We start from the raw sequence: 23,905 nt of genomic DNA on the forward strand, positions 1-23,905 counted from the left end.
CCCATCTCAAAATCAAAACATAAGTACATGTGCGCAGTCCTCTGTCACGTGTAGGAAAAAGCCCCAACAAAACAGAAGGCATAAAAAAAGAAAGTGATTGACAACCACCATCAGCCAATGACCGACGGGACACTGGGTAGCAACAAGATAAATACAGACCTTTTGTCCAATCAGAGAGCAGTAGGGGGCGCGAACGAATTCTAGGGTCCGCACTGTGTTTACTTCCGTCAATATTTCCAGCACAGCAAGCAGGGGAGACAAGAAGCAGAGGCTGAGACAGACCATATAACAAAGGAGTCGCCTGCCTGTAAAGGTTTGTTAAGCCATATTATTTAAACTCCCAGCTGAATTATAGCGTAGTTGAGATTCTCTATTGTCTTCCTGTCGTGATTATTTGCGCTGAGTCGACTGACAACTTTGTCATATCTTCATGTTTTTACCGTTAAACATTGAAACGACTTGGTTTGCTAACGGTGTTATTGTGGAAATGCTCAAGGTAAATGCGTCACAGACGTTTTCAGGTGTGTTATTCATGCAGTTTGGTGCATTAAGCGATTTTGCATCTCAGTGTTTAACCCGTAATAGCGCGGGCTCAATATAGATAACGTAAAAATCTACTGGCCCTCCTCCTGTTGTCAGACAATACACATAGTCTCAGGCTGCAGACTGAAGCAGTGGAAGCAAAGAAAGGCCATAATCATTTTTATGTGTTGCCTATTGCTGGGCATTTGATGTTGAAATTTAAATATCGCTGAATTTATTGCAATGAAATATTTTGCTTTGAAAATCAGAATTTATGTGTTTAGAATTCTTTTTTTAATGTCTAGAAGGTAATTTCAGCAGGTAGAATTGTAAAAACTTGTTCACAAATTTAGATAAAAGTATCCCATGTTTCCAGTCTCTCATTTAAACTTCTCTTACTCTGACCAAATGACAGAGTGATTGTCAGCTGATAGGACAGATGTTTTATCAGTTGATTATGCTCAGCAGCTCTGATGTTCTGAATATCACAGATCCAATATGAGTGACCAGATTTTTTTTTTAAATTGAAATTTAAGATGGGAAAATGAATTGGATATATTGTTTTGAACATTGAAGGCTTGAGTTTCCTGTCTCAGTGTTTGGACTTCATGATAGTGTTCAGTTGCTTGTAATGTTAACATCATTATGTCTTTTTCTCTGCTTCCATATAACCCAGAGCACAAAAATAAATCCCTTTTTGTAACAACATCATGTTAACCCTCCAGGTGTTTGGAGTGGCAGCGACCCTCCCTGCTCACTGTCCCCTCCCTCCCCCCAGCTACAATGCCTTTCTTGGGCCAGGACTGGAGGTCACCTGGATGGAGCTGGACAAAGACAGAGCACGGCTGGAAAAGGATTGTCTTCTATGGACACGAGTTGGAGGACAACAACAGAGAGATAGACTTGAAGGAGTAAGATCATTACTTATTCACCTTTGTCACCTAAATTTGCCTTTTTTTTTACTAGTACTGTCTGGGTCAAACTTTGTAAGTTTAATGAGTCAGTAATTTACCTGATTAGATTAAATTTAACTAAGTATGAAACCAATATCCTCTATAGTCTTCTCCTGTCTGCCGTCTTATGCAGTGCTTAGATTAAGTTCCACAGGCATACTATATTCAAGGGCTGGACAACAATTTGATATGAACATTTATTGACCTTTAGTGGTATCATATCTTCATGACAGAATCATAAAGTCGAACATTTTCTGCATTCCACAATAATGATTCAAAGTAAAATGTAATCAAAAATTAGTTAGTGTTAGAGTTTTTGCTTTTGAGTTTTTTGCAGTTTTTGCTTTACACATTTTGAGTTTTATCTGATGTAATTATAGGTAGAATACAGTTAATTGCACTGAACTTCAATTTCATTAAAGTATTTTAATGCGTGAAATATCTTACCAACATATCTTGCAACTCTGTTCAAAAGTGGACTGACTACAGCTGATAGGCTGCCAGGCTCACTCTAAATGTTTGCCTTGGTTTGTCAGACACTGTCCAACTTCCACAAAAAAATCTCAAAATTGTTTTGAGTGGATTTTTACCTTTATTAAACTGAGGATAGTAGACAGCTGACAGGAAATGAAGGGATAGACATGGGGTAGGACATGCAACAAAAGCATTATGTTGCGATTACATGGTCAGTGTCTTAAACCGATAGGCCACCGGGACTCCCTAACTGTTGTGTGTTTACTAGTGATGATCTATGTTGACCATGGATTGTTGTTGTTTGCTGCTCAACGTGAGCAGCTGTATGTGTAAATGGCCGGCTATAAACCAGATTTCCCCTCAGGATACCAACAGAGTTGAAGTTGATCAAGTGTGCGGGTGATCTGTGGTAGAAACACCTAGTGGAGGAGGGTGAAAAGGAGCAAGTGGCTGAGAGTTAGTAGATAAAAACACTGGTAATGTCTTGGCCAATATGGACCAGAAAGGTCATAGCTACAAAATGCCAGAGAGAAATCATTCACCCAACTCTTATTAGGGCCATAGCAGAGAGTCTTTGATGAGGTGATTTACATCCCACAATTGCAGGCTGTCGCTGCCAGCGGGGCGTCATAGCAACAGAGAGCATTGAGTATAGGGCTGGTTTGAGTGACTGAAGAGGGTCATTTTACATGAGACCAACTTGTCAGTGTATCCTGTTTGAGCAAAGGTCCAAAACAGTTGAGGTGGTTTTTGATATGTGTCTATTAATCTGAAATATCTAGGTCAAATGTTTTTGTGTGTGAACTGAGCTGACTTTCTTTTGCAAACTATGCCCTTAATCTCTTATTATTGAACACAGTCATAGGTTATATATGATAACCAGGTTTGTCATATATAACCTGTTGTAATCTAGTAACACTGACTTAACCTGCCAAGGACTTTGTCACCATTGAAACCTACATTCCCTGATACAGGGTAGTTGTTAAACACCCAAAGGTGTTTAGTGGATTGAAAGCGTTGAATGACCACTGTTTGTTGAGAGCAGTTGAACTAAAAACATGTTCAGGTATTTCGATATTTCTGGTCTGTATTGCATGTGTCACTGTGGGCAGTCTAGGTAACCTTTCAGCAGGACAGCTCGCCTTGTTATCTGCAGGAAACATGAACTGTTTTGAGGCATGCCAATGATGATGAGTGGTCACACAAAGGCAGTCAGCTCCTTCTTCCTATAGTATGTGTGTCCTGTTACTTTTTACAGCAGTTGTAAATGGCTTGGCATTTCTTTGTGCTACCTGCATTTATCTGACTCTCTCACTTATTAGCTTCAAATATGGATGTATCGCACTTCCTTTTTCAAGTTGCCAGGGCCGTTTGAAAATAAATAAATATTTGATGTGAATAGTTGCATTCAAAATGTATGATTGACTGCCTGATTGATATGTAGTTTATTTTTTGGTGTATGGCAGGAACTATGGGTTTACAATAGCATCATAGCAAATAAATAAAATCAACAAAAACTGAAGGGGTTACCAATAAATACCAATAAATAACACTCTTTACAACCTCTTCCAATATTTAGGAGAATGGGACACAGCCACACTTTGCACACATAAGGGATTACATAGCTCATTTTACTTTTACTCATTTTTTAAGGACCAAAGCTATCGATGCACTGATTGATAGCAAGATACGCATCTGGTATTGATAGGGTTAAAGGTGGAATCTCAGCTCCAGTTGGTGATATCTCCTTCAGGCCACAGTGTCGCCTTTTCTATTGATCAGCCAACTAACACTACCTCACAGTGTCACATCAGCTTGTCAGCAGTCTTTTTACAGAAAAGCAAAGGGCATAGCAACAGACAATAACCAGTGACGTCATCTCTTCAGATTGGCTGCTCTCCAAATGTAACCTCACTTAGAAAGGCCAGTGACTTCATGCAGCGGAGGTATGTTTGGCAGACCAACACATGTAGGCCAGAAAGAAAGGGACGCATTATGATAGCCACTGGCATGGTACACAGTGTTACAGAAGTAGTTTAGATGATAATGAGTCTCTGAATGTCAACAAACCTCTGTCACCTATCATCTATGGTGTTGTAGGTGTTGGACGGTTGAGTGTCAGCTGAGGTTTTGAACCCTCTTTTTGCTGTCATGTTGTGATTACTTAGTCGTTTTACACTTGATAAAGCACGTAATAAATGCTGCTTGAAACCATCTGTCTATGTTACTTTGAATAAGAGAAGTAAAACACCTAAGTGTTACCACCATTTGTTTTCTTCCTCGTTTACATCCCTCATAACCTTCTCCCTCTTAGCTCATGTATTTCAGGATACAGTTGAAATATCCACAAATCCTTCTGAACTTTCCTGCTGCTCTGTGTTGTCTCTTATTGACTCTGTGGAGGCTGGTACTCTGCTTGCAACCTGTGTAAAAAAGCCAGGCTATTGCATTCCTCTCTTGTAATTCACTGTGACAGATTACTGTGCTTGCATGTGTGTTTGTATGTATGCCAGGGCAATTGGATAAATGGCTAGAGACGAGGGATTACTGTAGAGCTCATTCACCCCGATCAGTTGACTTCGCAGTCAAAGCCACGTCTTCACTTATGATGCTGAAGAAGAATATTTGTTTCTTAACCAAAAGCATGTGTGATGAAATCATCCAGATTATGACTGATCATTTTGGTGAAGTAAAATTTTCCTCCATCTTCTGAAATCTCTTGCATAGAACCTAACCCTTGCATTTTGCATTAGAATTAATATCCTGTTGCATGTACTCTGGGGCCTGGGGTGGAGTTATAAAAAATGTTTATTTGTTGCAACCATTTCATCAGTGTGTGATAAATGAAAAGAGTACAATTTTTATAAGGGAGCGACTGAGTCTTCCAGTTTGTACCAAGTGTAAAAATCACCATCACCACTGCAAAAACACATTCAGTCTCCAAATACCAAACAGAACTTGCAGTGTTTTTGGTGGGAAGCTGTTGAGGGATCATGTTCGTTTGTCTGCATTAGTGATGTTAGTAGTTTGTTGTGGTACCTGTATGCAACTAAGGATTGTTTTCATAATAGATTTATCTGCTGATTATTTTCTTGATTAATCAAGTACTTATTTTAGTTTGAAAGTGACAGCAATAATACATTATAATTGTTCTGAGCCCAGGTATTCAAACTGCTCATTTTGTTTGACCAACAGTCGAAGTTGTAACAGTATGTGTTGAGTTTATATTCTCAAATGGACAACAGCTAAACAATTCCTGAAAAATACATTAACAATCATTCACATAACAATAATGTGATAATAGTAGGCATCATTTTTATATCAGTTCCAATACTAGTAATATATTTTCAAGCTATTATTGCCCAGTATGATCAGCTGACTAATACATGTGCTCCCCAAGTTGGTAGTGTTGCCAGTCAGGTGCTCAGCTTCAGTTAGTGGATTATTAATGCATGAAGAGTCAATTATCAGTCCAGTCCAGCCCTTTGATCTTTCAGTTAAAGGTCACTGGAAAATGTGTTTATGTAGGAACAGGTCTTGGTACAGATCACAGTCTCAGTTTTATAAAATTTTATGTAATTAGGTTTTATTTGCAGTGGGAACTTTTTAAAAAATTGTTCTCAACTACTGTGCAAAAGGACATGTTCTGCTTCATTGTACATTATAATGGTGTTTAAGGCATATTTCAGTTCTGTTTAGGACAGTAACACAAGGACATTAACACATCTATTATTTGACCCATTTGAGAGAATATGTTAGGATTAAATTTAGATATTTAGAAGATCACAGTGGTCTTGCTGTCACTGACATGTAGAGAATGTCATGAATAGCAAGAAATGTGTACAGATCCTCACAAACATACACACATGGATAATCTGTATAACATGTATGTACATGTTTTAGTACATGTTTTCATTTGGGTTTCTGCTGGAGTTGAGCCATTTCAAACCTTCCGTGTCATCATAAGTCAAGTTGAGCTTAGCTGCCAAAATGATAAGATATCTTATCAGAAATAATAAAGATACTTATCAACCGACAGGCTCAGAATGGCTGCCAGAAATAACAGATACAGTCACATCTATGATTCTGTCTCTCAGAGTCGGGATATACAGTATGTCTACCATCTGCAGTGCGTCCTCCATCACAGCAGTCACTGTGAATCATTAGAATTTAACATCCTGGTTCTTCTGGCTCTGCAACAGCTAGATTTCTAACCATAAGAATCTATGGGCATTTACTTTCTGTTTAGTTTCATCCATCATTGGCTAAATGTGCCCTTAATGATGGATAAAACACGTTTGTTGGATATGAAAATCACCTGCATGTGTTCACAGGACATCAGTAAAAAGTCACTGATTTGCTCCAGGATGTTGTAGCAGAGCAGATTCTTTACAGTGCTTTTTAATTATTTTGTTTTTATGTGGACTGGTCACAGTCGCATGCAATGTTATTAACAAATTCCTCCCCTGCATCCTCTGTCTAAACAGGCTCTGCAGTGGCAACAATGAAAACCTGTTTGTCGGAGATGTGTGTGAGCTCGCCACAACAAAGAGGAAAAAGGACTTCTACAACAATAACACCAAATCTCAGTGTGAGTTTCAGTAACACATAATCACTGTTTTGGCACAACGAAGGGTTTTTGATAATACATAATAGGTCCTCTTTGCAATAAGAGCAAAGCATAAGCACAGGTAGGTACAAGCCATAATTGCAGTCAAGGGACAACCATCTATTGAAAGCTTTGTTTGCATTGAAATTAATTGGACTAAACATTTTTTATTCACTTGGTCATTTTGTCATACTGAAGTTTACAGTACTGTATGTGATGGCTAATTGTAAATTTTACATCTGTAGTGTTTATCAGTGATACTTTTTAGAGCGTGTTTACACTACTTAAACATTAGTGTTGTGTGTTAGTCATTCAGCTGTCCTAAGACAGAGCCTGTGGGAAACATTGCTCAGGACTGAAATCTTCCATCCATGACAGTTTGTCCATAAATGGAACTCAACTCTTTACAGAAAATACTTCTTCACATCTGAAAGTCATTGGCACAAAATAAGGGAGACAGTAGTGAAAAGCTGTGTGGCACATGTGTTATGCTACTTTATACTTCTATTCCATTACATTAAATTGACAGCTTCTTCAATCACTGCAATCCATTCTGTATGAAGTACCTGTAAGCATTAGTATTATATGACATCAGTGCCTACTTACTTCTGCATACCACTTCTTCTTATAAAACACCATTAGAATACAGTAGAGGATAAACAGTAATGGAAAGTCAACAGTGACCATCGTGAATGTGTTTGGGCACATCTGTAGGAGACGTGGTAGATGAACCACACAAAAGGCATCATTATTTGTGATTATGTGTCATCTTGTCTTTTGTTGTAGTTGTTTTTAACTGTATTCAAAAAGGACAGATACAATAATGCAATGCTGTGCACCTGGAAGTCCTGGGGCTGCAAAACGTCATACACATGTTATTAAGATCAGTCAGCTTCCTAAAATTTGGCCCATGTGTCTATTTCTCAAAAACAAGTTGAACATTGAAGCTGCATTCTGTTAATTTTAATCTGAACAGACAGCTGCAGTTTGAAGAGGTGGACGACTCTAAACATGCCCTCAATCCAATATAAAAATAATCACAAACTATAGACTTAATTCACAACTGTAACAAAACTGAACATTCATCTACTTTATTGTTTACAAATGTAGTATTTGCTGTAAGGATATTGGATAGGGTCACATTAGATTGCACAGGTGCTTATAATTTTTTGTTTGCTCATTACACATTATGTACATGTACACTAAACATTTATACTCCAACAAACGATGTGTTTTCTTTTCTGTTCTTTAGTTGTCTTCAGGGATAAATGGATCTACGTGCAGAAAGGAAGCACAAAAGAAGTGAGTACTGGAGCCTTTACTACAGTTTTCAAATGAAGGATTTATTTTCTGTCAATTGAAACAGCTTCATTTATTTTTATTAAACTGTTTGTGTGTGTGTGTGTGTGTGTGTGTGTGTGTGTGTGTGTGTGTGTGTGTGTGTGTGTGTGTGTGTGTGCCTACAGCGACATGGATACTGCACACTTGGTGAAGCGCTCAACCGTCTAGACTTTTCCAGTGCCATTCAGGACTTGAGAAGATTTAACTATGTTGCAAAAGTGAGCGATCACACTTCTTAATTCCGGATGCTTTTGAAATGGTTGTATGACTTGTACAAGCCACTCTTCCTCAAACTATCTCACTCTGTCCCTTGCCCACAGCTTTTCCAGCTAATAGCCAGGTCTCAGCTGACTTCTTTGAGTGGAGCTGCACAGAAAAACTATTTCAATATACTGGAGAAGATTGTGCGAAAGGGTAAGAGGACCTGAGCCAAAGACTGATTAACTATTCTGTTAACCGGCAGATATGTAAAAGTAGCTTTTTTCAACATTTCTTTTACAAAAGGCAAGGCACTTAACAACCAGAAGATGTTGTTTCTCTTGCTACTCCCAGCAGTCTCATCATGAATGCCAGAACACAAAACCAGTAGGACCAGTGTGCTCCATCATTATGGGATTTTGTTGCCTGGTGAAGCAATGATCAGATCTAGACTGAGGTTCAGTCTGTCACATGTATATGATGAAACTTCCTTTTCCTTTTGATTTAGTAAATGCTTGTACAGTTCTACAGTGTTTCATCAATCTTCTCTGTAATGTTATTTCTGTACACTGAGGGCGACAGACAAATATTTGTTCTTTTCAGTTCTAGCAACTTAAAAACATTTTTTTAAACAACTCTGTTTCTGAGACATGTTGGAAAACAGAAGAAATAAATGATGATACATTGTTATCATTATAACAAAACATGGAATTTCTGTAAGCCTTTTTTGGCTGCCTATATTTTATCTTATTGTTTCCCTTTTTTCTTTGTTTGTCTGTTTATTTTTCAAATTTGCGCTCCAGTCCTAGAGGACCACTACAATCCTCGCCTTGTCAAGGAGCTGCTACAGGACTTGAGCTCGACGCTGAACAATCTGACTGTCCATGTTGGCAGATGTGTTCTTGTGGGCAATGTCAACATCTGGCTGTGCCGACTGGAGACAATTCTCAAATGGCAGCAGCAGCTCAACAACCTTCAGATCCCCAAGGTAGAAATAGTGGATGAGTGTATGCGTGTGTGCCTGTGCATGGGTCTGTCTACAAACACTATCTACTGTGGTGACTTGCTGATACAGTGCCATTGCTTACATACTCATAAACTGAATTTAATGAGGAATATGAAATATGGAGGGGGATGTAATCCGGTGGAACTGGTCATTTAATGCTTAACTGCATATGAATGGTAACACACCTATTGTACAGCTCTAATTTCATTTATTGGTGATTATTTATTCCACAGCAAATGTGCGATGGTATGTCATTCAACGACTTGCCACTTTACATGCAGAATAAGATCCTTTACAAGTTATCTGATGCTTATGACATCATAAACCTGGGACAGGCCACGCCTACGCTGCACATCCTCAGTGAGAACCGGACGCTGTGGAAGAGGCTGTGCCACTTTCACTTCTCAGACAAACAGGTGAGAGAACAAATGAGTTAATCTTCAGACACGGACAACAGTTACAATAATAGTTCATGTCAAAGTATTAGAAGAGGTGGCTGCCCCTGCAGGCTGATAATTAATTCCACTGTTGACCACTAGAGGTCAGAATTACAGCAGTTTACTCTCAGTTCACTATGGTCTGTGGCCTTCTTTCACATCCATTCAGGATTGGTGTTAATGAGAAATTGTTCTTGGTCATATTTAATTATCCTTTGTTCCATTTATAATTACATTAATGTCCCCTGTGTTTTAAAGGGTTTCAGACTGAGTGTTTCCTAACATCCGTGTGTGTGTGTGTGTGTGTGTGTGTGCGCGCGTGTGCCCGGGTCCGCTACACAAATGCAGTTCTGTAGGAATCTGGTCCTAACCAAGAGTGACAACGTGGACTGGAAGCTAATGTACTTCACCCTGCAGAAACACTATCCCATGAAGGAGCAGTACGGCGACACCTTGCACTTCTGCAAACACTGTAGCATCCTCTTCTGGAAGGTAAGCAATATTAAACACACCTACAGCCACATTCACATCATGTAGGAAAGACAGCATGACAAACCAGTACTGTTCATCAGACTGCAGGTAAATTACAAGTTGTATATTACATTGGAGGTAAATGTTAAAAGAAGGTTACAAAAAGTTCAGTGCAACTGTAACTGATTGGTTTAGCTTTTACTTTTATCACCTTGCACCGCTATAAACTGAAGCTTAATAGAAGCAGACTGAGTGTGTGTACAATAACTTGAACCTGCACTGTTCAAAGTGATGTTTCTCACAGTCCTGATATCTTTTAAACTGTATATACATGGGAGTCTATCAATGCAAGTATCACGTTTGTACCAGAACACTCTGTATTCCTTTGGCCAAAGAGACAAAACATTTTTTATCGTTGAGGAAAAGTCTCAGATACACTTTGAGCCTCTCTCACACTGATTGCTGTCTTTGGCAGTCACTTAGGTGTTAAGGTATGATTGAAATCCCATCTTAATACCTTTATACTTTTCTAATTGCAGATAAATTTATTCTTAATTCTTGAGACCAGCATGAAAAATTGCTTTTTCAAAACAATGTTCTGATTATTCAAAAGGGAACAAACAAGTCACACATATAAGTGCACATTAGAACTGTTGATAAAGCTAATCACTGTCGTCCACCAATACTGTGAACTCATGTGCTCATATCTGTATACTTAACAGTCAAAGGTTAAACAAGTGACTGGTATGACCTAATCATTTGTTAGACACACGACACATGAGAGCTGATCTCTAATCACATGTAAGACAAATAGTTTGAGTTAATAAGCTTTGGGGAATATTGTATGTAAAGAAACTAACAGTGCTTGGCTTAAACATGCCATTGTGGCTACAATATCCAATCCCTATTTATCCTCCTTTTGATTATTTCCTACCCACAGTCTTGTTGTCCTCCTTTGCTGGGTCCCTGTACTGTTTAACCTCTTCCCTTTCTGCATCCCTCTCCTTGCTTTTCTCCCCTCCTTCCTGCCTCTCCCCCTGGTTCCCTTTTTCCCTGATTCCTTAAGGATCGCCACCTGGCTTTGTTATTCAAGGTACTCTCTGTCCCATCATGCCTTTCTTTTTCTTCAGTTGACAGTTTGTCACATTTTTTCCCCCATGATCGTTTTATGACTTATCTTTTTCCATGTGTTGATCTTTGTGTTGTACTGTTCTCTGTTTTAATTGATTTCATCATGTTTCGCTCAAGGTGTGTTTAGCAAACAGTTCCTCGTCTGCTGACTTTTTAATCACCTCTAACCACATTGTTAAAAAAAACATGTTTGTTTGATCATAAACTCCACTGAATGTTGCGTTCTTGTGTCTGAAAGAAAATTGTCAGTTGTCATTTAGTTTAGCACAAATGTTTCTCCGTCAATACTAATATCCAGGATTGTGTTGCCCCAGCTATTTGTAAATCTGTCGTTAAATTTGTATTTAAAGTTCTTTAGTTCTTAGTAACTATTGGCTAGTTTCAAACATTTGGTTTACTAAATTAGTTTATGTCATTAAGACTAAAAGGTAGCCTAAATCTTAGTGATGTATACACATTGTAAGGACTGTAAGGACGAGGAAACATCTGTAGCGCCATCTAATCTAAAGCATCAACTTTTAAAGCCTGTAGGTAACATAATAAAAAAGTTTTAGTAAAACCAAGCAATGCATTATGCTTGACTGCCAGACCTTAAAAAGAAAGAAAAATATAATATACATTTTGTTGATTTAAGGTCTACTGTGTTATGTTGAGATGTAGGTACATTTAATTAAAATGAGGCCAACATGCTATCATTTTTATTACAGTTTACATCAATATGGCATTTAAGTCAATTGTCAGGTCAGATATGTTTACTTTAAAAAGGTAATATATTAGCAAGCTGGTTTTGATTTGTGGTTGGTGTAGTTAGCTTCACTACAGTTACACCTGGCAGTGAGAAGCTGCATTGTTAAAGCAGCTGTAATCAATAATTTCTAATTAAAAATGGATGAACTGACTACTGTGCCACCAAGTTCGCCATGTTAACTTTATATGGTGATAATATGTCAGTGTTGTGTTTACAGCTTGTTTCCACTGCCAAGAATTCAGTAATTGCAGGTTAAAGTAACCTCCTCGTAAGAACTTGTGTGTGTGATGCAATCCACTTAAATTTAGTGATGCATGAATCTCCGCTCACTCACTTGCATCATCAAGAATTTACACCTAACACCTAATGCATCTGACTCCAGTGTCATACATCACAGCATGAGTAACTGCTTCTCTGCTTCGTTGGTAACAATTTGGTTGTCGACTGTGTTCCAGGACTGTGGCCATCCGTGCACAGCCAACGACCCCGACAGCTGCCTCATGCCCATCTCTCCACAGCACTTTATCGACCTCTTCAAGTTTTAAACCCTCCACGGTGTTCTCAAAGCGAAGCATCCGTTTCCCAACCCAAGAGTGTGTACAAGACTTTTTACCCAAATACAAAGGGCTTCAACTGAAAGAAATTACTTTTTTATGTCTTCATTTCCTTACGCACAAATGTTTCCATAAGACATAGGAAAAATTACATTTGTATGTTTGTTGATTTTAAGAATGTTGGTGATGGGTGAAAATATAAAAGAAACTTTTATGTTTTTCCTCTTTCCACACCAATGTTTGTCTTCTTGACAAAAAAAGCTCAACTGACAGAGAAAAGAAAAAATAATATGTAAATTTAATATGAGTATTTTGAAAGGATTTATATGTAAAAGGAGTTGTAGCATGTTTATGGTAGGTAAGTGATGATAGGTAACGTGTCCAGGGTTTTTTTTTTTTTTTTAAATGGCAAAAAGTAAAAATTTAGTGTGGGAGAATAAGATGTCTCATGTTGTTTATTTAATGGGGTTAAAGTTTTCTGCTTTTTGCTCTGTTTTGTTTTGGTGGTATTTTTCTGCAATAACTGAATGCATGTTATGTTTGAGTCTCTGTTTACATACTGTTTGTTGTCCTGTGAATTCGTGCTGTGCTCTGTGTACAGTGAAGGCGTCAACACTAAAAGAAAATAATGTAAAACTCCATTAGCCGTACAAATTTTTACAATCTACTTATGTCAGAGCTGTCAAGTGACAGACAGAGAAAATGTAAAACATTATTTATGAGGGAAAAAAAAAGTTTTGTATCCTTCCTACAACTTTTGTAATATTCCTTTACTGTTCCAAATACTCTTGATGGTACTATCATGACTTTTATGGGACAGGAACTAGCAAATAATGATAATAAAATATTTCTAAAAACCTGCTTCTGCTCTTCTTTTTGTATTGGGTCACTGGGAATTGTTTCTTTGCTATATAAATGTGTTTTCTTTCCCTCCTGGATATAACTGTCTTCCCTCCTTAAAATATTCGAAAAATTGTCAATTAACAGAAAAGCAAAGTTTCATGATTAATATTCTTTCTATTAAAGGCAGAAAAAAAAAAAAAAACTGCAAATTTAGAGATTGTAGTAAAGTGTTTACAGAACAATTTCTGTGATACTCCATTTCAAAAATAACTTTGTCTTACAAGTAGCAGGCCAGCTCTAAATGCCTTATGTTGAAGGACTTCGGTAGACTGTTTCTGTTCTGGCCACTGTATCAGTGAAAACCATCTGGGTGTTGAAAGTGAAGTCCGGTAAGTCAAGCCGTGTACATACTCCAAACTGCAAAGTGTTGAAAGAAGTAGAGCCAGACAGTCAGACTGGAGCTTTATTCTGCTTTGAGAAAATGTGACCCAGCCTTTTAGTGAATAAATACAGGATACAGGCATCCTAGGAAGTGGACCCCGTATCTGTGTTCACTTCTGGCTGCCATGAAGCAGACATCAGTATCAAACAAATCCAGTAAACAGATTAAAACAAAGGAAAGAAGAGAAGAGAGAAACAAAGACCAATAGCATGAATTTTAAAAAGTTTCTTATTCAACTAAAAAAAATTCTCAAATCATTGTAGAAATTAAATTACTCTTCATCGTTTCAGTCCTGTACAATATACAGATATGCAAACCACATTAAAGAACTGACCAGCTGGCTATAATATAATATACAAACTGCATCTCCTCCTGCTGGTGAGGCTAATGGTTTTCATTACACCATTATTGGGAAATATGTCAAAGCTGGTGCAGCACAGGTGCATGCTGGGTTAACTCACCTGCACCTGTGTGGATGTTGTGATGAGCACAGGCGGGTTTGTGCTCAAAGGATGATCTGGTCTACTTCACATTTCCAGCAAACACATGACGTCATTCTTTTGACAAAAGGCACTTGACAGGTGCAGGGAAGTCACTGCTTTTCTTACAAAAAAATAAGAATACAGGTTTTGGCTCTTATCTTTTCATCATTACAAGTTTTATAAATATTCAGCATCAGATTTAAACAACACAACAAACAAGTAAAAAAACTTGCAAGCGTTCACATCATCAAGATGGCCGCATAGTTACAGAGTTTGTCGTTTGATTATTAAAATACTGTGCATTAATAATATAACTTTAAATTGGTTTAATTACATTGAATGGTGGTCTTGCACTGATATTTGTTTGGTTTTCAGGCAGTAAGTGCCGCATTGGATGTAACAGAGCTTTGGGAAAGATCAGTTTAGCAGTTACGACGTGGATGTTGCTGTGAGCGCTAAGTACAAGTCAGAAGCTCATAATTACAATAGCTGATGTGACATGATTGCAACCAGTACCCCCATATACTCCCATTACAACAACAGAACTCCTCTACGGTGCCAAGTGTGACTCACTCACATTATCGATGTTTAATTTAAGGCTTCAAGCTCACATTCCTCGCTCAGATGCTGTAACTGCATGGACATAAATTAACTGAAAACCATTCTAACATTATAAAGTCTTCAGTAGGAGGTTTTGCATATTCTTCATCAATTCTACTACTAACAACCACAACAATCATATGAAAATCACTTTTCTCATTTCTTGGCAATATCAAATATCTACATGCCAGGCCAGTGGATATCACAGTTAAAATAATACAGTAGTTTAAGGCTTTCCTTTGTTGTAGTTTAAAATTGATGCCAGTGATTCAAAAGTGGCAGTCCTGCCAAAAAAAACCATTGATAAAACTGTCATATGTTGTCTTCATGGACTTCAAAGCTAAAATACTAGGGACAAACTTCATGTGTTATGTTGAGGGCTTTGCTGCAGTGCAGCATCTCAACACCAGTTAACAGTAACACCGGTTTTGTCCAAAACTAGACTACTGAGACAAGCAGATATTTGGTTCAGGTCTTCATCCTCTTTATTGATGGTATACAGTGAGGAGGGAGGACGGGGTATCAAAGGTTAAATGGCTACTATTTAAACCCCTCCCACGCACTGTCCGACACAATCCCTCTGCTCATCCTGCTGATGCCGGCCAGCTTGACTTTGGCGCGGGCCGTCCACCTGACAGCAGCTGTTGAATCCTTGGAGTCCGACAGGTTAGCATAGCGGGAAGAGTCCTCTTCCAGACCTCGCCCCCCCCAGGAGGCCAATTCTAATGGAAGGCCTAGAGACTCGGGGAAAGACACTGGAGAGCCCCCTTTTTGGCTCTTGTCCTCCGGGGCTTCATCGGTCACAGTCTCGGTTAAGTTCTCAAGGTGAGGCGGCTCCCAGCCTTCCATCTTCTCCAGTTTTTTGGTGGGTGAGATCTGCCTCATTGTCATGGTAACGCTCTCCCAGAAACAGTGGCCCCTTTCTGGCTTTTCCTTCTTTTCTTTTTCCTTCTCATCATCTTTGATTTTCTTGTGAGACCTTCAGAGAAACACAAACTTTAAAGCTGCTGTTGCATTAAATTTCAGTATTAATCACCACTATCTCTTCTAACTATAAATAGGATCTGACTGGGTGGGAAGTAAGTGTGTATCAGACATCTTAACAGTGAGCCATTATATAGGAATTCCCCATTGTTTATCACAGTGAGGTGATTAATTTACGTTTTCCTCTTCATACAAGGGCCACTTCCCTAAGGGGCCTGAACGTTAGTAACTGCTGGCAAATGTACAGTAGCTCTTTCTTACATATAAACAAATACAAGTGTTTGGGCATGGCTCCATAATTTGTAGTCAGGTCTGTATTAAGAGAGTATTTTTATCTTAACTTTTACTTAAGTAGAGGTTCTGTGTATGTCTTCCAACGCTGCTTTCAGCTGGTTTCATGTATAGTATTCCATCATATCATGTCATTGTACTGTGTAATATTTGTATATTTTGCATCTAAAAACATAGTCGATTAAGTATAGTGACTATAGCTGACAAATAAATGTAAAAGAGCAAAAAGTACAATATCTAACTTGTGTGTAGTGGAGCTGCTATAAATTAGAATTACTCAAGTAAAAGTACAAGAACCTTAAAATGGTACTTAAGTACCTGGGTAAATGTACTTTCCACCTCTGATTAAAATACACTTGATATTTCTTCGTGCAACTGTTTTTTATTTTTTCTCAAAGTGCCACTATGTTGTTATCACCATGTAGATGAGCACATTTAGCTCCCTGCTGTTCGTTATTCTGCGTGTAACCTCACCCTCTGCGGTCAGCCAGCTTCACTCCAGTCAACAAGAAATGTTCATCGTCTTTAGAGGAGAACATCTTTTTCTCCCTCCTCTCTTTCTTGGACATGATCTTCTTCACCTTGGCCTCCTGACAGAAACCGGCAGACAAGAGAGCATTTGATTTAGAAATCCAGAGCTGAAACGAATAACCTCATCTGGTGCATGTTAGCTTGTTATCTCTGATGCCTACACGTGAGTGATTTATGTTCCCCAAAGAGGATGATTTCATAAATTCAGCTTCACAAGAATTTAGAGAAGCAGCCATTTGTTGAGACTGATGAATCTCAAACCTAAATCATCTGTCAATCCACATACATACATTTTAAAACCCTTTTTTTTCAGCTTAAGAATAGGGTAGGGCTGGTAGAAAGAAATTATCAATTGTAAAGGGATAGTTTTCACGTTTAACGGCATGTACAAAGAGTTAGATGAGAAGATTGATGCCATTGTCATGTCTGTATGGTAAAAAGCACATCTAAAGCTCACTGATAAGTATGTTATATCTTGTTTAAATTGTTAAAATTAACAATTTGTGGTTTTACCTGAAATACGTGGCTGGAAGTTACCATGCTAGAAGACAGATTGTGTTACCATTGGATACAGCTAGGCTAGCTGCTTCCTCCTGTTTCCAATCTTTGTGCCAAGCTAAGTTAACTGCTGCTAGCATAGGCTTATATTTATTGTAAGTGGTATCGACCTTTAAGCATATGATATATCAAAAAAGGTCAAACAACTCCCTGTAAGGGAGGTTTATAATGCTACAACCATCTATAGATGAAGAACCTTTCTTATTGCTGTTGGATAAAACCTTGTAAGTACAGATTCAGTTATCAGTCGATAAATAGATAGAGAGACAGAGGAAAAAGAAAGAGCTTGAGTGGCATTGACTTGGCAGTAATGTTTGGCACATTCCAGTGGAAGACCCTCCACTCCCTCTGAAACTCCCCCGGACTCCCCTGTCACATCAGAATTCCTCCCTGCCCTCGCAGCTTTCCACTGAGCGCAGATACCACCCTCCTCAGTGATTATGGAACAAACTTTTGGCTCAGTTTCACTCCGGGCCGAGAAGGAATTCTCAATGTCAACTGTCAAGGTCATAAAATTTACTCCTACTTAACATCCATGCCTTCCTTTGCTTTGTCGTTATCAAAGCTTTCTCAGTATTAACAGCATTATTTCATGAAAGCGTCTGACCCTGTCGACCCCTTTAAACTGCTTCTTTTGTTTCTATGTTTTACCTATCCAGGAGGTGCTAAATACAAAGCGCTGCGTGTGACAGCTGCTACAACAAGCAAACAACTACCTGGACATGAAAGTAGTCACTCTCAAACCAAACAGGAACACATACAATAAGGTCTGTCACCAGGTCTGAGCTCAAGCTTCAAAACGTTACAGTTTATATAAGATGGACTTTTACGGAACAGCTTGTCCTATGTGTACACAGGATACACAAGCTCTGCGTTTCATCTAAAACACACATGAGAATTCGCATGATCCTATTCATGATATCTTCTCTTATCCAAACTATGTGACATTTGATGGATTACTCAATCTCACTTTAGTACCTCAGGCACTTTGCTGATAAAATGAGAAAACAAATCCTCCTCTCCTCACCTCTCATCATATTGAACATTCTTGTGGACAAGGATGCTGCCAGTTTCTTCGAGTTTATCACCACTAAATAACATTAACAAAATTTCATGTCAGCCATTTCAGCATCCTGTTTCTACTCATCCTGTCTCTCTCCTTGCTCCCCTTCTTGTTTCCAGTGTGCCATCAAGTGTAAACTGGGAACCAGAGATGCCAAAAGAGACTGAGTCTATTTGTGTGTGTGTGTGTGTGTGTGTGTGTGTGTGTGTGTGTGTGTGTGTGTGTGTGTGTGTGCGTGTATCTAAATTCCAGCTTTGTGTGCGCATGCATGCATGCGTGCCCATACAGAGGCCTGCCTATTCACCATTCACTTCAGCATTAACCTCCAGGCCTTTAGATCCAAAGCTGCTCAGTGCCCAGTAATCTCTCCAGCCAAAAAGTTGGTAAACCAAGCAGCTCACTGAGGCTGGCTGTGAGGGGGAGCTTTACCTACAGCTCCACGCTTGACAGAACAATAGAGCTCGTATTGGGCCAAATTCTTCCATCCATACCTCTGAGGTGGAAGCTGAGGGATTAAAGAGGCATTTGATTTTCGAAATACTGTATTAATTGTGGTTATCAGGCATAATTATTTCAGGTTTTTAGAAACAGTTTTTGCCTTTTTGGACGCTTAGTTTTTGTTTGCTTTTCCCTGTGTTTCTCTGGTACATGCGATGTAATTTGAACTTTATGCTTTTCCATCATGTATTCCCATCATCAATTCATCTTTTTTTCTAAATAGATTAATCATTTATGAGATGTCAGAAAATAATAAAAAACTGCAAATCACAATTTCTCAAAGCTGTTACAGCAGCAAATTCTCACTTTATAGAAGCTGGAACCAGAAAATGTTTGATATTTTTGTTTGATAGATGACTTGAACAAATAGTTTGGCCTTTTTCTGTTTTGCTGAGAGATGATTTTTATGCTAAGCTAAGATAAGCTAACTGGCTGCTGGCTGTAGCTACTTATTCAGCATACAGACATGGGATATGGATATCATTTACAGTTTGACTAATCGACAAATCAACTATGCAACTTATTAAGTAAGCACCATTAAATGTGTTACTATAAATATCTATATCATCTATCATCCATCAATTCACAAATGACTGTGCAACAAGTATTGACTCATGAAAGTCTTCCTATCTAGAAATTAAATCAGCCTTTTACAGCTAAAGGCAACCTCCACTTCCAGTACTCCATGTCCACTTTCTGTGTCCTCATATAAGCATAAATAAACTGACAGTGAAAGAGTTGTAGCCTTCCACAGTGTCAGAGTAGTCCGTGGCTATTTTCAGCCTTGTTTTTCTTCCACAGTGATTGTTCCCATCCAAAAGGCCCAGCTCCTCGAAAGAATGTTGCATTTCCTTCCCTTCCAAAGCCCAGCCGCCCCCATCCTCACAAACAGGACAGGTCATGAAATGCGTCCTGGGAACAAAGTCACCTACAGTAGCTATACATACAGTCGGAATGCAGAGGTTCAAAGACAATACACTGTGAGTGTTTTAGCCTGACGCTTTACATGCTCAGAACAGTTCAGACATGACCGCGCCTTTGAGCAAAGACCAAAGATGTTACGCATCTCTCATGAACAAAGAGACAGTGCATAATGTTATTCACACACTAGACACAGCTGCAGATGAAGATAAAATCACCCACATCATAAAACCTTTATTTATAAATACAGAATTTACAAGGAAGATGACAAAGCTAATCTGACTGAACATCTACAAGGTTTTCTCCACTTGACTCACAACTTACAACTCACAGCACAAACCTCAAAACTCACCTAACCCTAAAGATATACTAGTTGGATCTTGTTTTGACACTCATCTGTGTTGAGTTTCAAATAATCAACAATCAGCTGTTAATAATTTAGCAAATTCTACATCGTACCAGCTGTTTGTAAATCTATCTGTAATGTGTGAAGGCGTTGTAATAAACCAGAGTTATTCTTTAAATCTTGAACTACACTCCACTGAAGGCCCAGACGAAATGACCTCACTCCACTGAGAGTTTTAGGATAAGGATAAAGGTGCACACACAGATGCACATAACAACAAACAAAACGGTTTTCCTGTGATAAGATTAGAGTTAAAGCTGGTAGCTGAAGGCTGGTGTGTTTACAGATAAACACTGCAGCCTCAGCTGTCCTCTGACCCTCCTGCTGTACCTCAGCTGCACTGTAAAACACTCTGTGGTCATCTGATAAGGATGAAATGTCTGTGTGTGTGTGTGTGTGTGTGTGTGTGTGTGTGTGTGTGTGTGTGTGTGTGTGTGTGTGTGTTTGTGTGTGCATGCGTGCGTGTGTGTGTGTGTGTGGCACTGAGGTCAAGTAACAGATATTGACATTTTTGGTGACATATGATTGACACTTTTAGAGTTACACAACAATGAGTGTGACATCATAAATGCGAGATTGTGAGCATGTGCACATGCGTGTTCAGTCAATGTGTGAGAAGATAAGAGTGTGTTGGGTGAGTGCATATCTTTAGGGAGTCTCTGTCAGATGTAAAAGTCTGGAAGCAGATAGTGTGTTTGTGTCTGTGTTAACTCCAAATAGCTGTGAAGTTGTGCTGTTTACCTTGGAAACGCCAGTGACAGCTTCCTCCTCCTCTTCCTCTCCTTCTATATCTTTGTCCTGGCACAGACACACACACACACACACACACACACACACACACACACACACACACACACACACACACACACACACCAGCAGTTAAGACAAATAGCAACCTCCCAACACAAACATGCACACACACACCATCCATGCTTTACAGCAGGGATGTGTGAGTGTGGAGTGTGTGCAGGCTTTCCTGTTAAAGAGAGGGAAACCTTTTTAGACCTGTAACACAAACACGCGGTGTTTGGAGAGTGAGATGGAGGGATGGAAGACGAGGGGAAGCCACTGAGCTCAGAGGGCAGATTTAAACAAAAGGGAGAGAAAACAAATCCATGACCCATTGCGTTAACATTAATATTTGAGTATACAAGCAGAGCTATTTTGGTTCCATTGTGCTTCAGTCCACAGGCCTTTTTTCCATTTTTTCATATGTCCTTTATATAATATTTGTATTACACTTTCATTATTGTTATTATTCTATGTGACGCACTGTGACTTAACTTGATTAACTAAACTTAATAATCAAACGCTGTGTTATTTTAACTGTCAGCGTTCAGAGACTTGAACTAGCAACTTGACTCTTTTGGGTCTTTTAGGCTTTTCTATGTAGCATTTACATATAGCATTTACTTAGATAATAGTACCCATTATTGTTATTAACATTGAACATTGTTTTGATCTTCTGTCAGACATTACAAAGTCTTGGGGCATAGCTATGTGTATATCTCTTCTTTGAACTTTTCAGATTATTATGACTGTGAGGGAATTTTCTCTTGTCCACCTAATTAATGAGTGACTCAGGGTGAAAGGCCAGTGTGAGGCCTAGGGTGCTGTGCCACAGCTACTGCATTAAATCTTACAGGCCTTGAGACGCTCAGGTGGCTCCTCCAGACGCAGCTGTGGTTTGCTGCTGATATTGCTGGTGCTACGATTGATAACAGAAAACCTTGGATGGTCATTAACAAGTGGCTGGGTGTTCTAAGAATCAGCACTTGGGCATATAAAGTCATGTTTCTTTGTTTATGGTTAATGAACCAATAGTGTATTCACACATCCCTCTCCTCCCCTCTTATTTTAGATATTTGACCAGTTATGGAGTGTAAGCTATCTATAGTAATCTCTCTAAGTGTATAAAGACTATCCTCTAGGGTTCCTGCTTCAGATTTGAGGTGACATCATGCACAGGAGACTGTATTGATGATTCCTCCTTTCTCCTTGGCCAAGCTTCAATAAACATTCTCAGCATAAGACATCTTGGACTCCAGCGCTCTTTCTTCACCACCAGTGATAAGAATTTTCCCTAACAATGACTACACCTAAATGTAGACAGAATAGCTCTGTGCACAGCGATAACAAAACCCTATATATTTTTCAAAAATAAAATCAGTCTTATCAGAAACCTCCTTATGGTGCTGCTGCAGATCCTTGACCCTTAGATTGTCCTGGGATTTAATGTATTTTGAATCTATATGTCTATAATGGTGCTATAAATATAATAAATATGATAGCCCACATTTATCATGAATATTTTTAAATCTTTTAATGCCTTTGACTCATATTTCCCGTTGTCAGAGCTCTGCAGTATGCCTTTGAAGGCTTTTGACTTGATTTGGACATGCCCCACAAGACCTAAAGACATTGAATCATAAGAGGGCAGCAACAAGTCATTAGACATGCAGCTGAGCCTGAGATTACTGAAGTGGAGCCAGAATTCCTGTAAAATGATCAAAGCTGTAAGAACCTCTAACATCTTACAACTCCATGAGAGAGAGAGAGAGAGAGGAGGAGGAGGAGGAGGAGAAATGGCAGTTGGACATGTCTGAGCAAAGTCTGCTGGGTCTCCGCCACCTGAGCTGATCAAAGACACACACTCACACATACTGATTGCTGACTACTGTTAGAGCGTAAAAGCATTAACAACTTGGAACAGAGGGAAAAACTGACGGAGGGGGGCATTCAGAGGGAAAGAGTAGTGTTTGGGGGAGAGAAAACGCTCCTAACAACAGAAAGCAAGAGTTCTGTTTTCACCCCTCAGGGGGGGCATTTTTTCTCTGTGTGTCTGTCTCTCTTTCCCTCTGTGACTGTGTCTGTGTGTAAATTTTAGCACCATGTTGTCTTTATAAAAGTCAGATTACTAGGCAATAAAGACACACAGTGAATTTCAATATGAAAGCACCGATATTTTTTTCACAGAGCCCTCACATACCAACATACCACAGTCTCGAAACCCAGTGACTCTGTTTGTGCCTGCAGTGGCCTCCTGGTATATTTTAACAAACACTTCACTTAATATAATTAAGGAAATAGTAGACAGGTAGATGAGAATTTTATCAACCTTCTCATATTTGTATGTTAAATATGAAGCTACAGCTAGGAGACTGTTAGCTTAGCTTAGCTTAGCATAGAGTCTGGAAGGAGGAGCGCATTCATGCTTGTCATGTAGTTGCATCATTTCACTAGAATGAATTAGTTACTTTTTCTATTTTTATAGCGGTTTGTTAAGTGAAACCAGATACAAACTAACTGTGTGTGGCTCATTTTAAATTAGCTGAATCAATTACAGTTAATATTGGATTTGATTTAGCTTATTTTACGACAGTTAGTTGACACTTCTGTAGTTCTTTTCATCATGTGAGAGCTATCATCGCTAGCAATTACAAGTCGGAGGCTGACGTGACCAGTTTTTCCGACTTGGCTGTGTGTAATTACCTTTAGAGCAATAGGCATATGTCCAAAGGTAGGAAAATCTGCCTACTAGCATCTCTAAAGCTCACTGATTAACACACTATATCTCATTTGTAATTGCAAAAACAATGAGTTGTGATTTTACAAGAGGAGCAATGATTTCCTGGAGGCTTTGGACAGAGCCAAGTTACTTGTTATCCCTTGAATCCAATCTTTGTGCTAAGCTAAGCTAACCACAGCATGGCTGCAGCTTTAAATTTAGCATACGAAAATGAGAGTGGTATTGACCTTGGTTAAATCTTGGTTAGAAAGCAAACAGTCATATTTTGTAAAATGTTGAACTATTGCTTTAAATGTAAGAAAAAAAAAAAAAA

General features: G+C 38.8%; 2 protein-coding genes across 4 annotated transcripts in view; one reads left to right on the forward strand and one right to left on the reverse strand.

The window, feature by feature from the left end:
* Positions 1–175: 175 nt before the first annotated feature.
* On the forward strand, positions 176–13,305 carry fbxo25 (F-box protein 25). Of its 3 annotated transcripts, none has more exons than XM_023400507.2 (11): positions 176–313; positions 1,248–1,433; positions 6,437–6,540; positions 7,811–7,860; positions 8,025–8,117; positions 8,220–8,313; positions 8,901–9,085; positions 9,337–9,519; positions 9,889–10,032; positions 11,078–11,104; positions 12,346–13,305. In XM_023400507.2, exons 2-11 carry the CDS (start codon positions 1,306–1,308, stop codon positions 12,433–12,435), a joined length of 1,098 nt encoding a protein of 365 aa, XP_023256275.1. In that variant the 5' UTR covers positions 176–313; positions 1,248–1,305; the 3' UTR covers positions 12,436–13,305. The 3 variants fall into 3 exon arrangements, with proteins under 3 accessions (XP_023256275.1, XP_023256278.1, XP_023256277.1); XM_023400509.2 differs by having other exon boundaries at positions 219–313; positions 1,301–1,433; XM_023400510.2 differs by lacking the exon at positions 11,078–11,104.
* Positions 13,306–13,736: 431 nt separating this feature from the next.
* The window catches only part of LOC111650563 (testis development-related protein), a 14,132-nt gene continuing 3,963 nt past the window's right edge, over positions 13,737–23,905 (reverse strand). The window contains exons 2-4 of the mRNA XM_023400465.2: positions 20,805–20,861; positions 16,561–16,676; positions 13,737–15,790 (exon numbers count right to left, since the gene is read on the reverse strand). Of these exons, the coding sequence (XP_023256233.1) occupies positions 15,352–15,790; positions 16,561–16,676; positions 20,805–20,861 (612 nt within the window). The 3' untranslated portion in view covers positions 13,737–15,351. The remainder of the gene's footprint in view (positions 15,791–16,560; positions 16,677–20,804; positions 20,862–23,905) is intronic.

This window comes from Seriola lalandi, unplaced genomic scaffold (genome assembly GCF_002814215.2).
Source record: "Seriola lalandi dorsalis isolate HSWRI2012SDOR001 ecotype SW California unplaced genomic scaffold, Sedor1 jcf7180002052504, whole genome shotgun sequence".
NCBI lineage: Eukaryota > Metazoa > Chordata > Actinopteri > Carangiformes > Carangidae > Seriola > Seriola lalandi.

Excerpts from the sequence above, each read along its gene's own strand:
- fbxo25 (XM_023400507.2), top strand. The coding sequence starts at position 1,306 with ATGCCTTTCTTGGGCCAGGACTGGAGGTCACCTGGATGGAGCTGGACA. Across the intron at positions 7,861-8,024 it reads AGAAAGGAAGCACAAAAGAA|CGACATGGATACTGCACACT; the intron begins GTGAGTACTGGA and ends GTGTGCCTACAG. Across the intron at positions 8,118-8,219 it reads GATTTAACTATGTTGCAAAA|CTTTTCCAGCTAATAGCCAG; the intron begins GTGAGCGATCAC and ends CCTTGCCCACAG.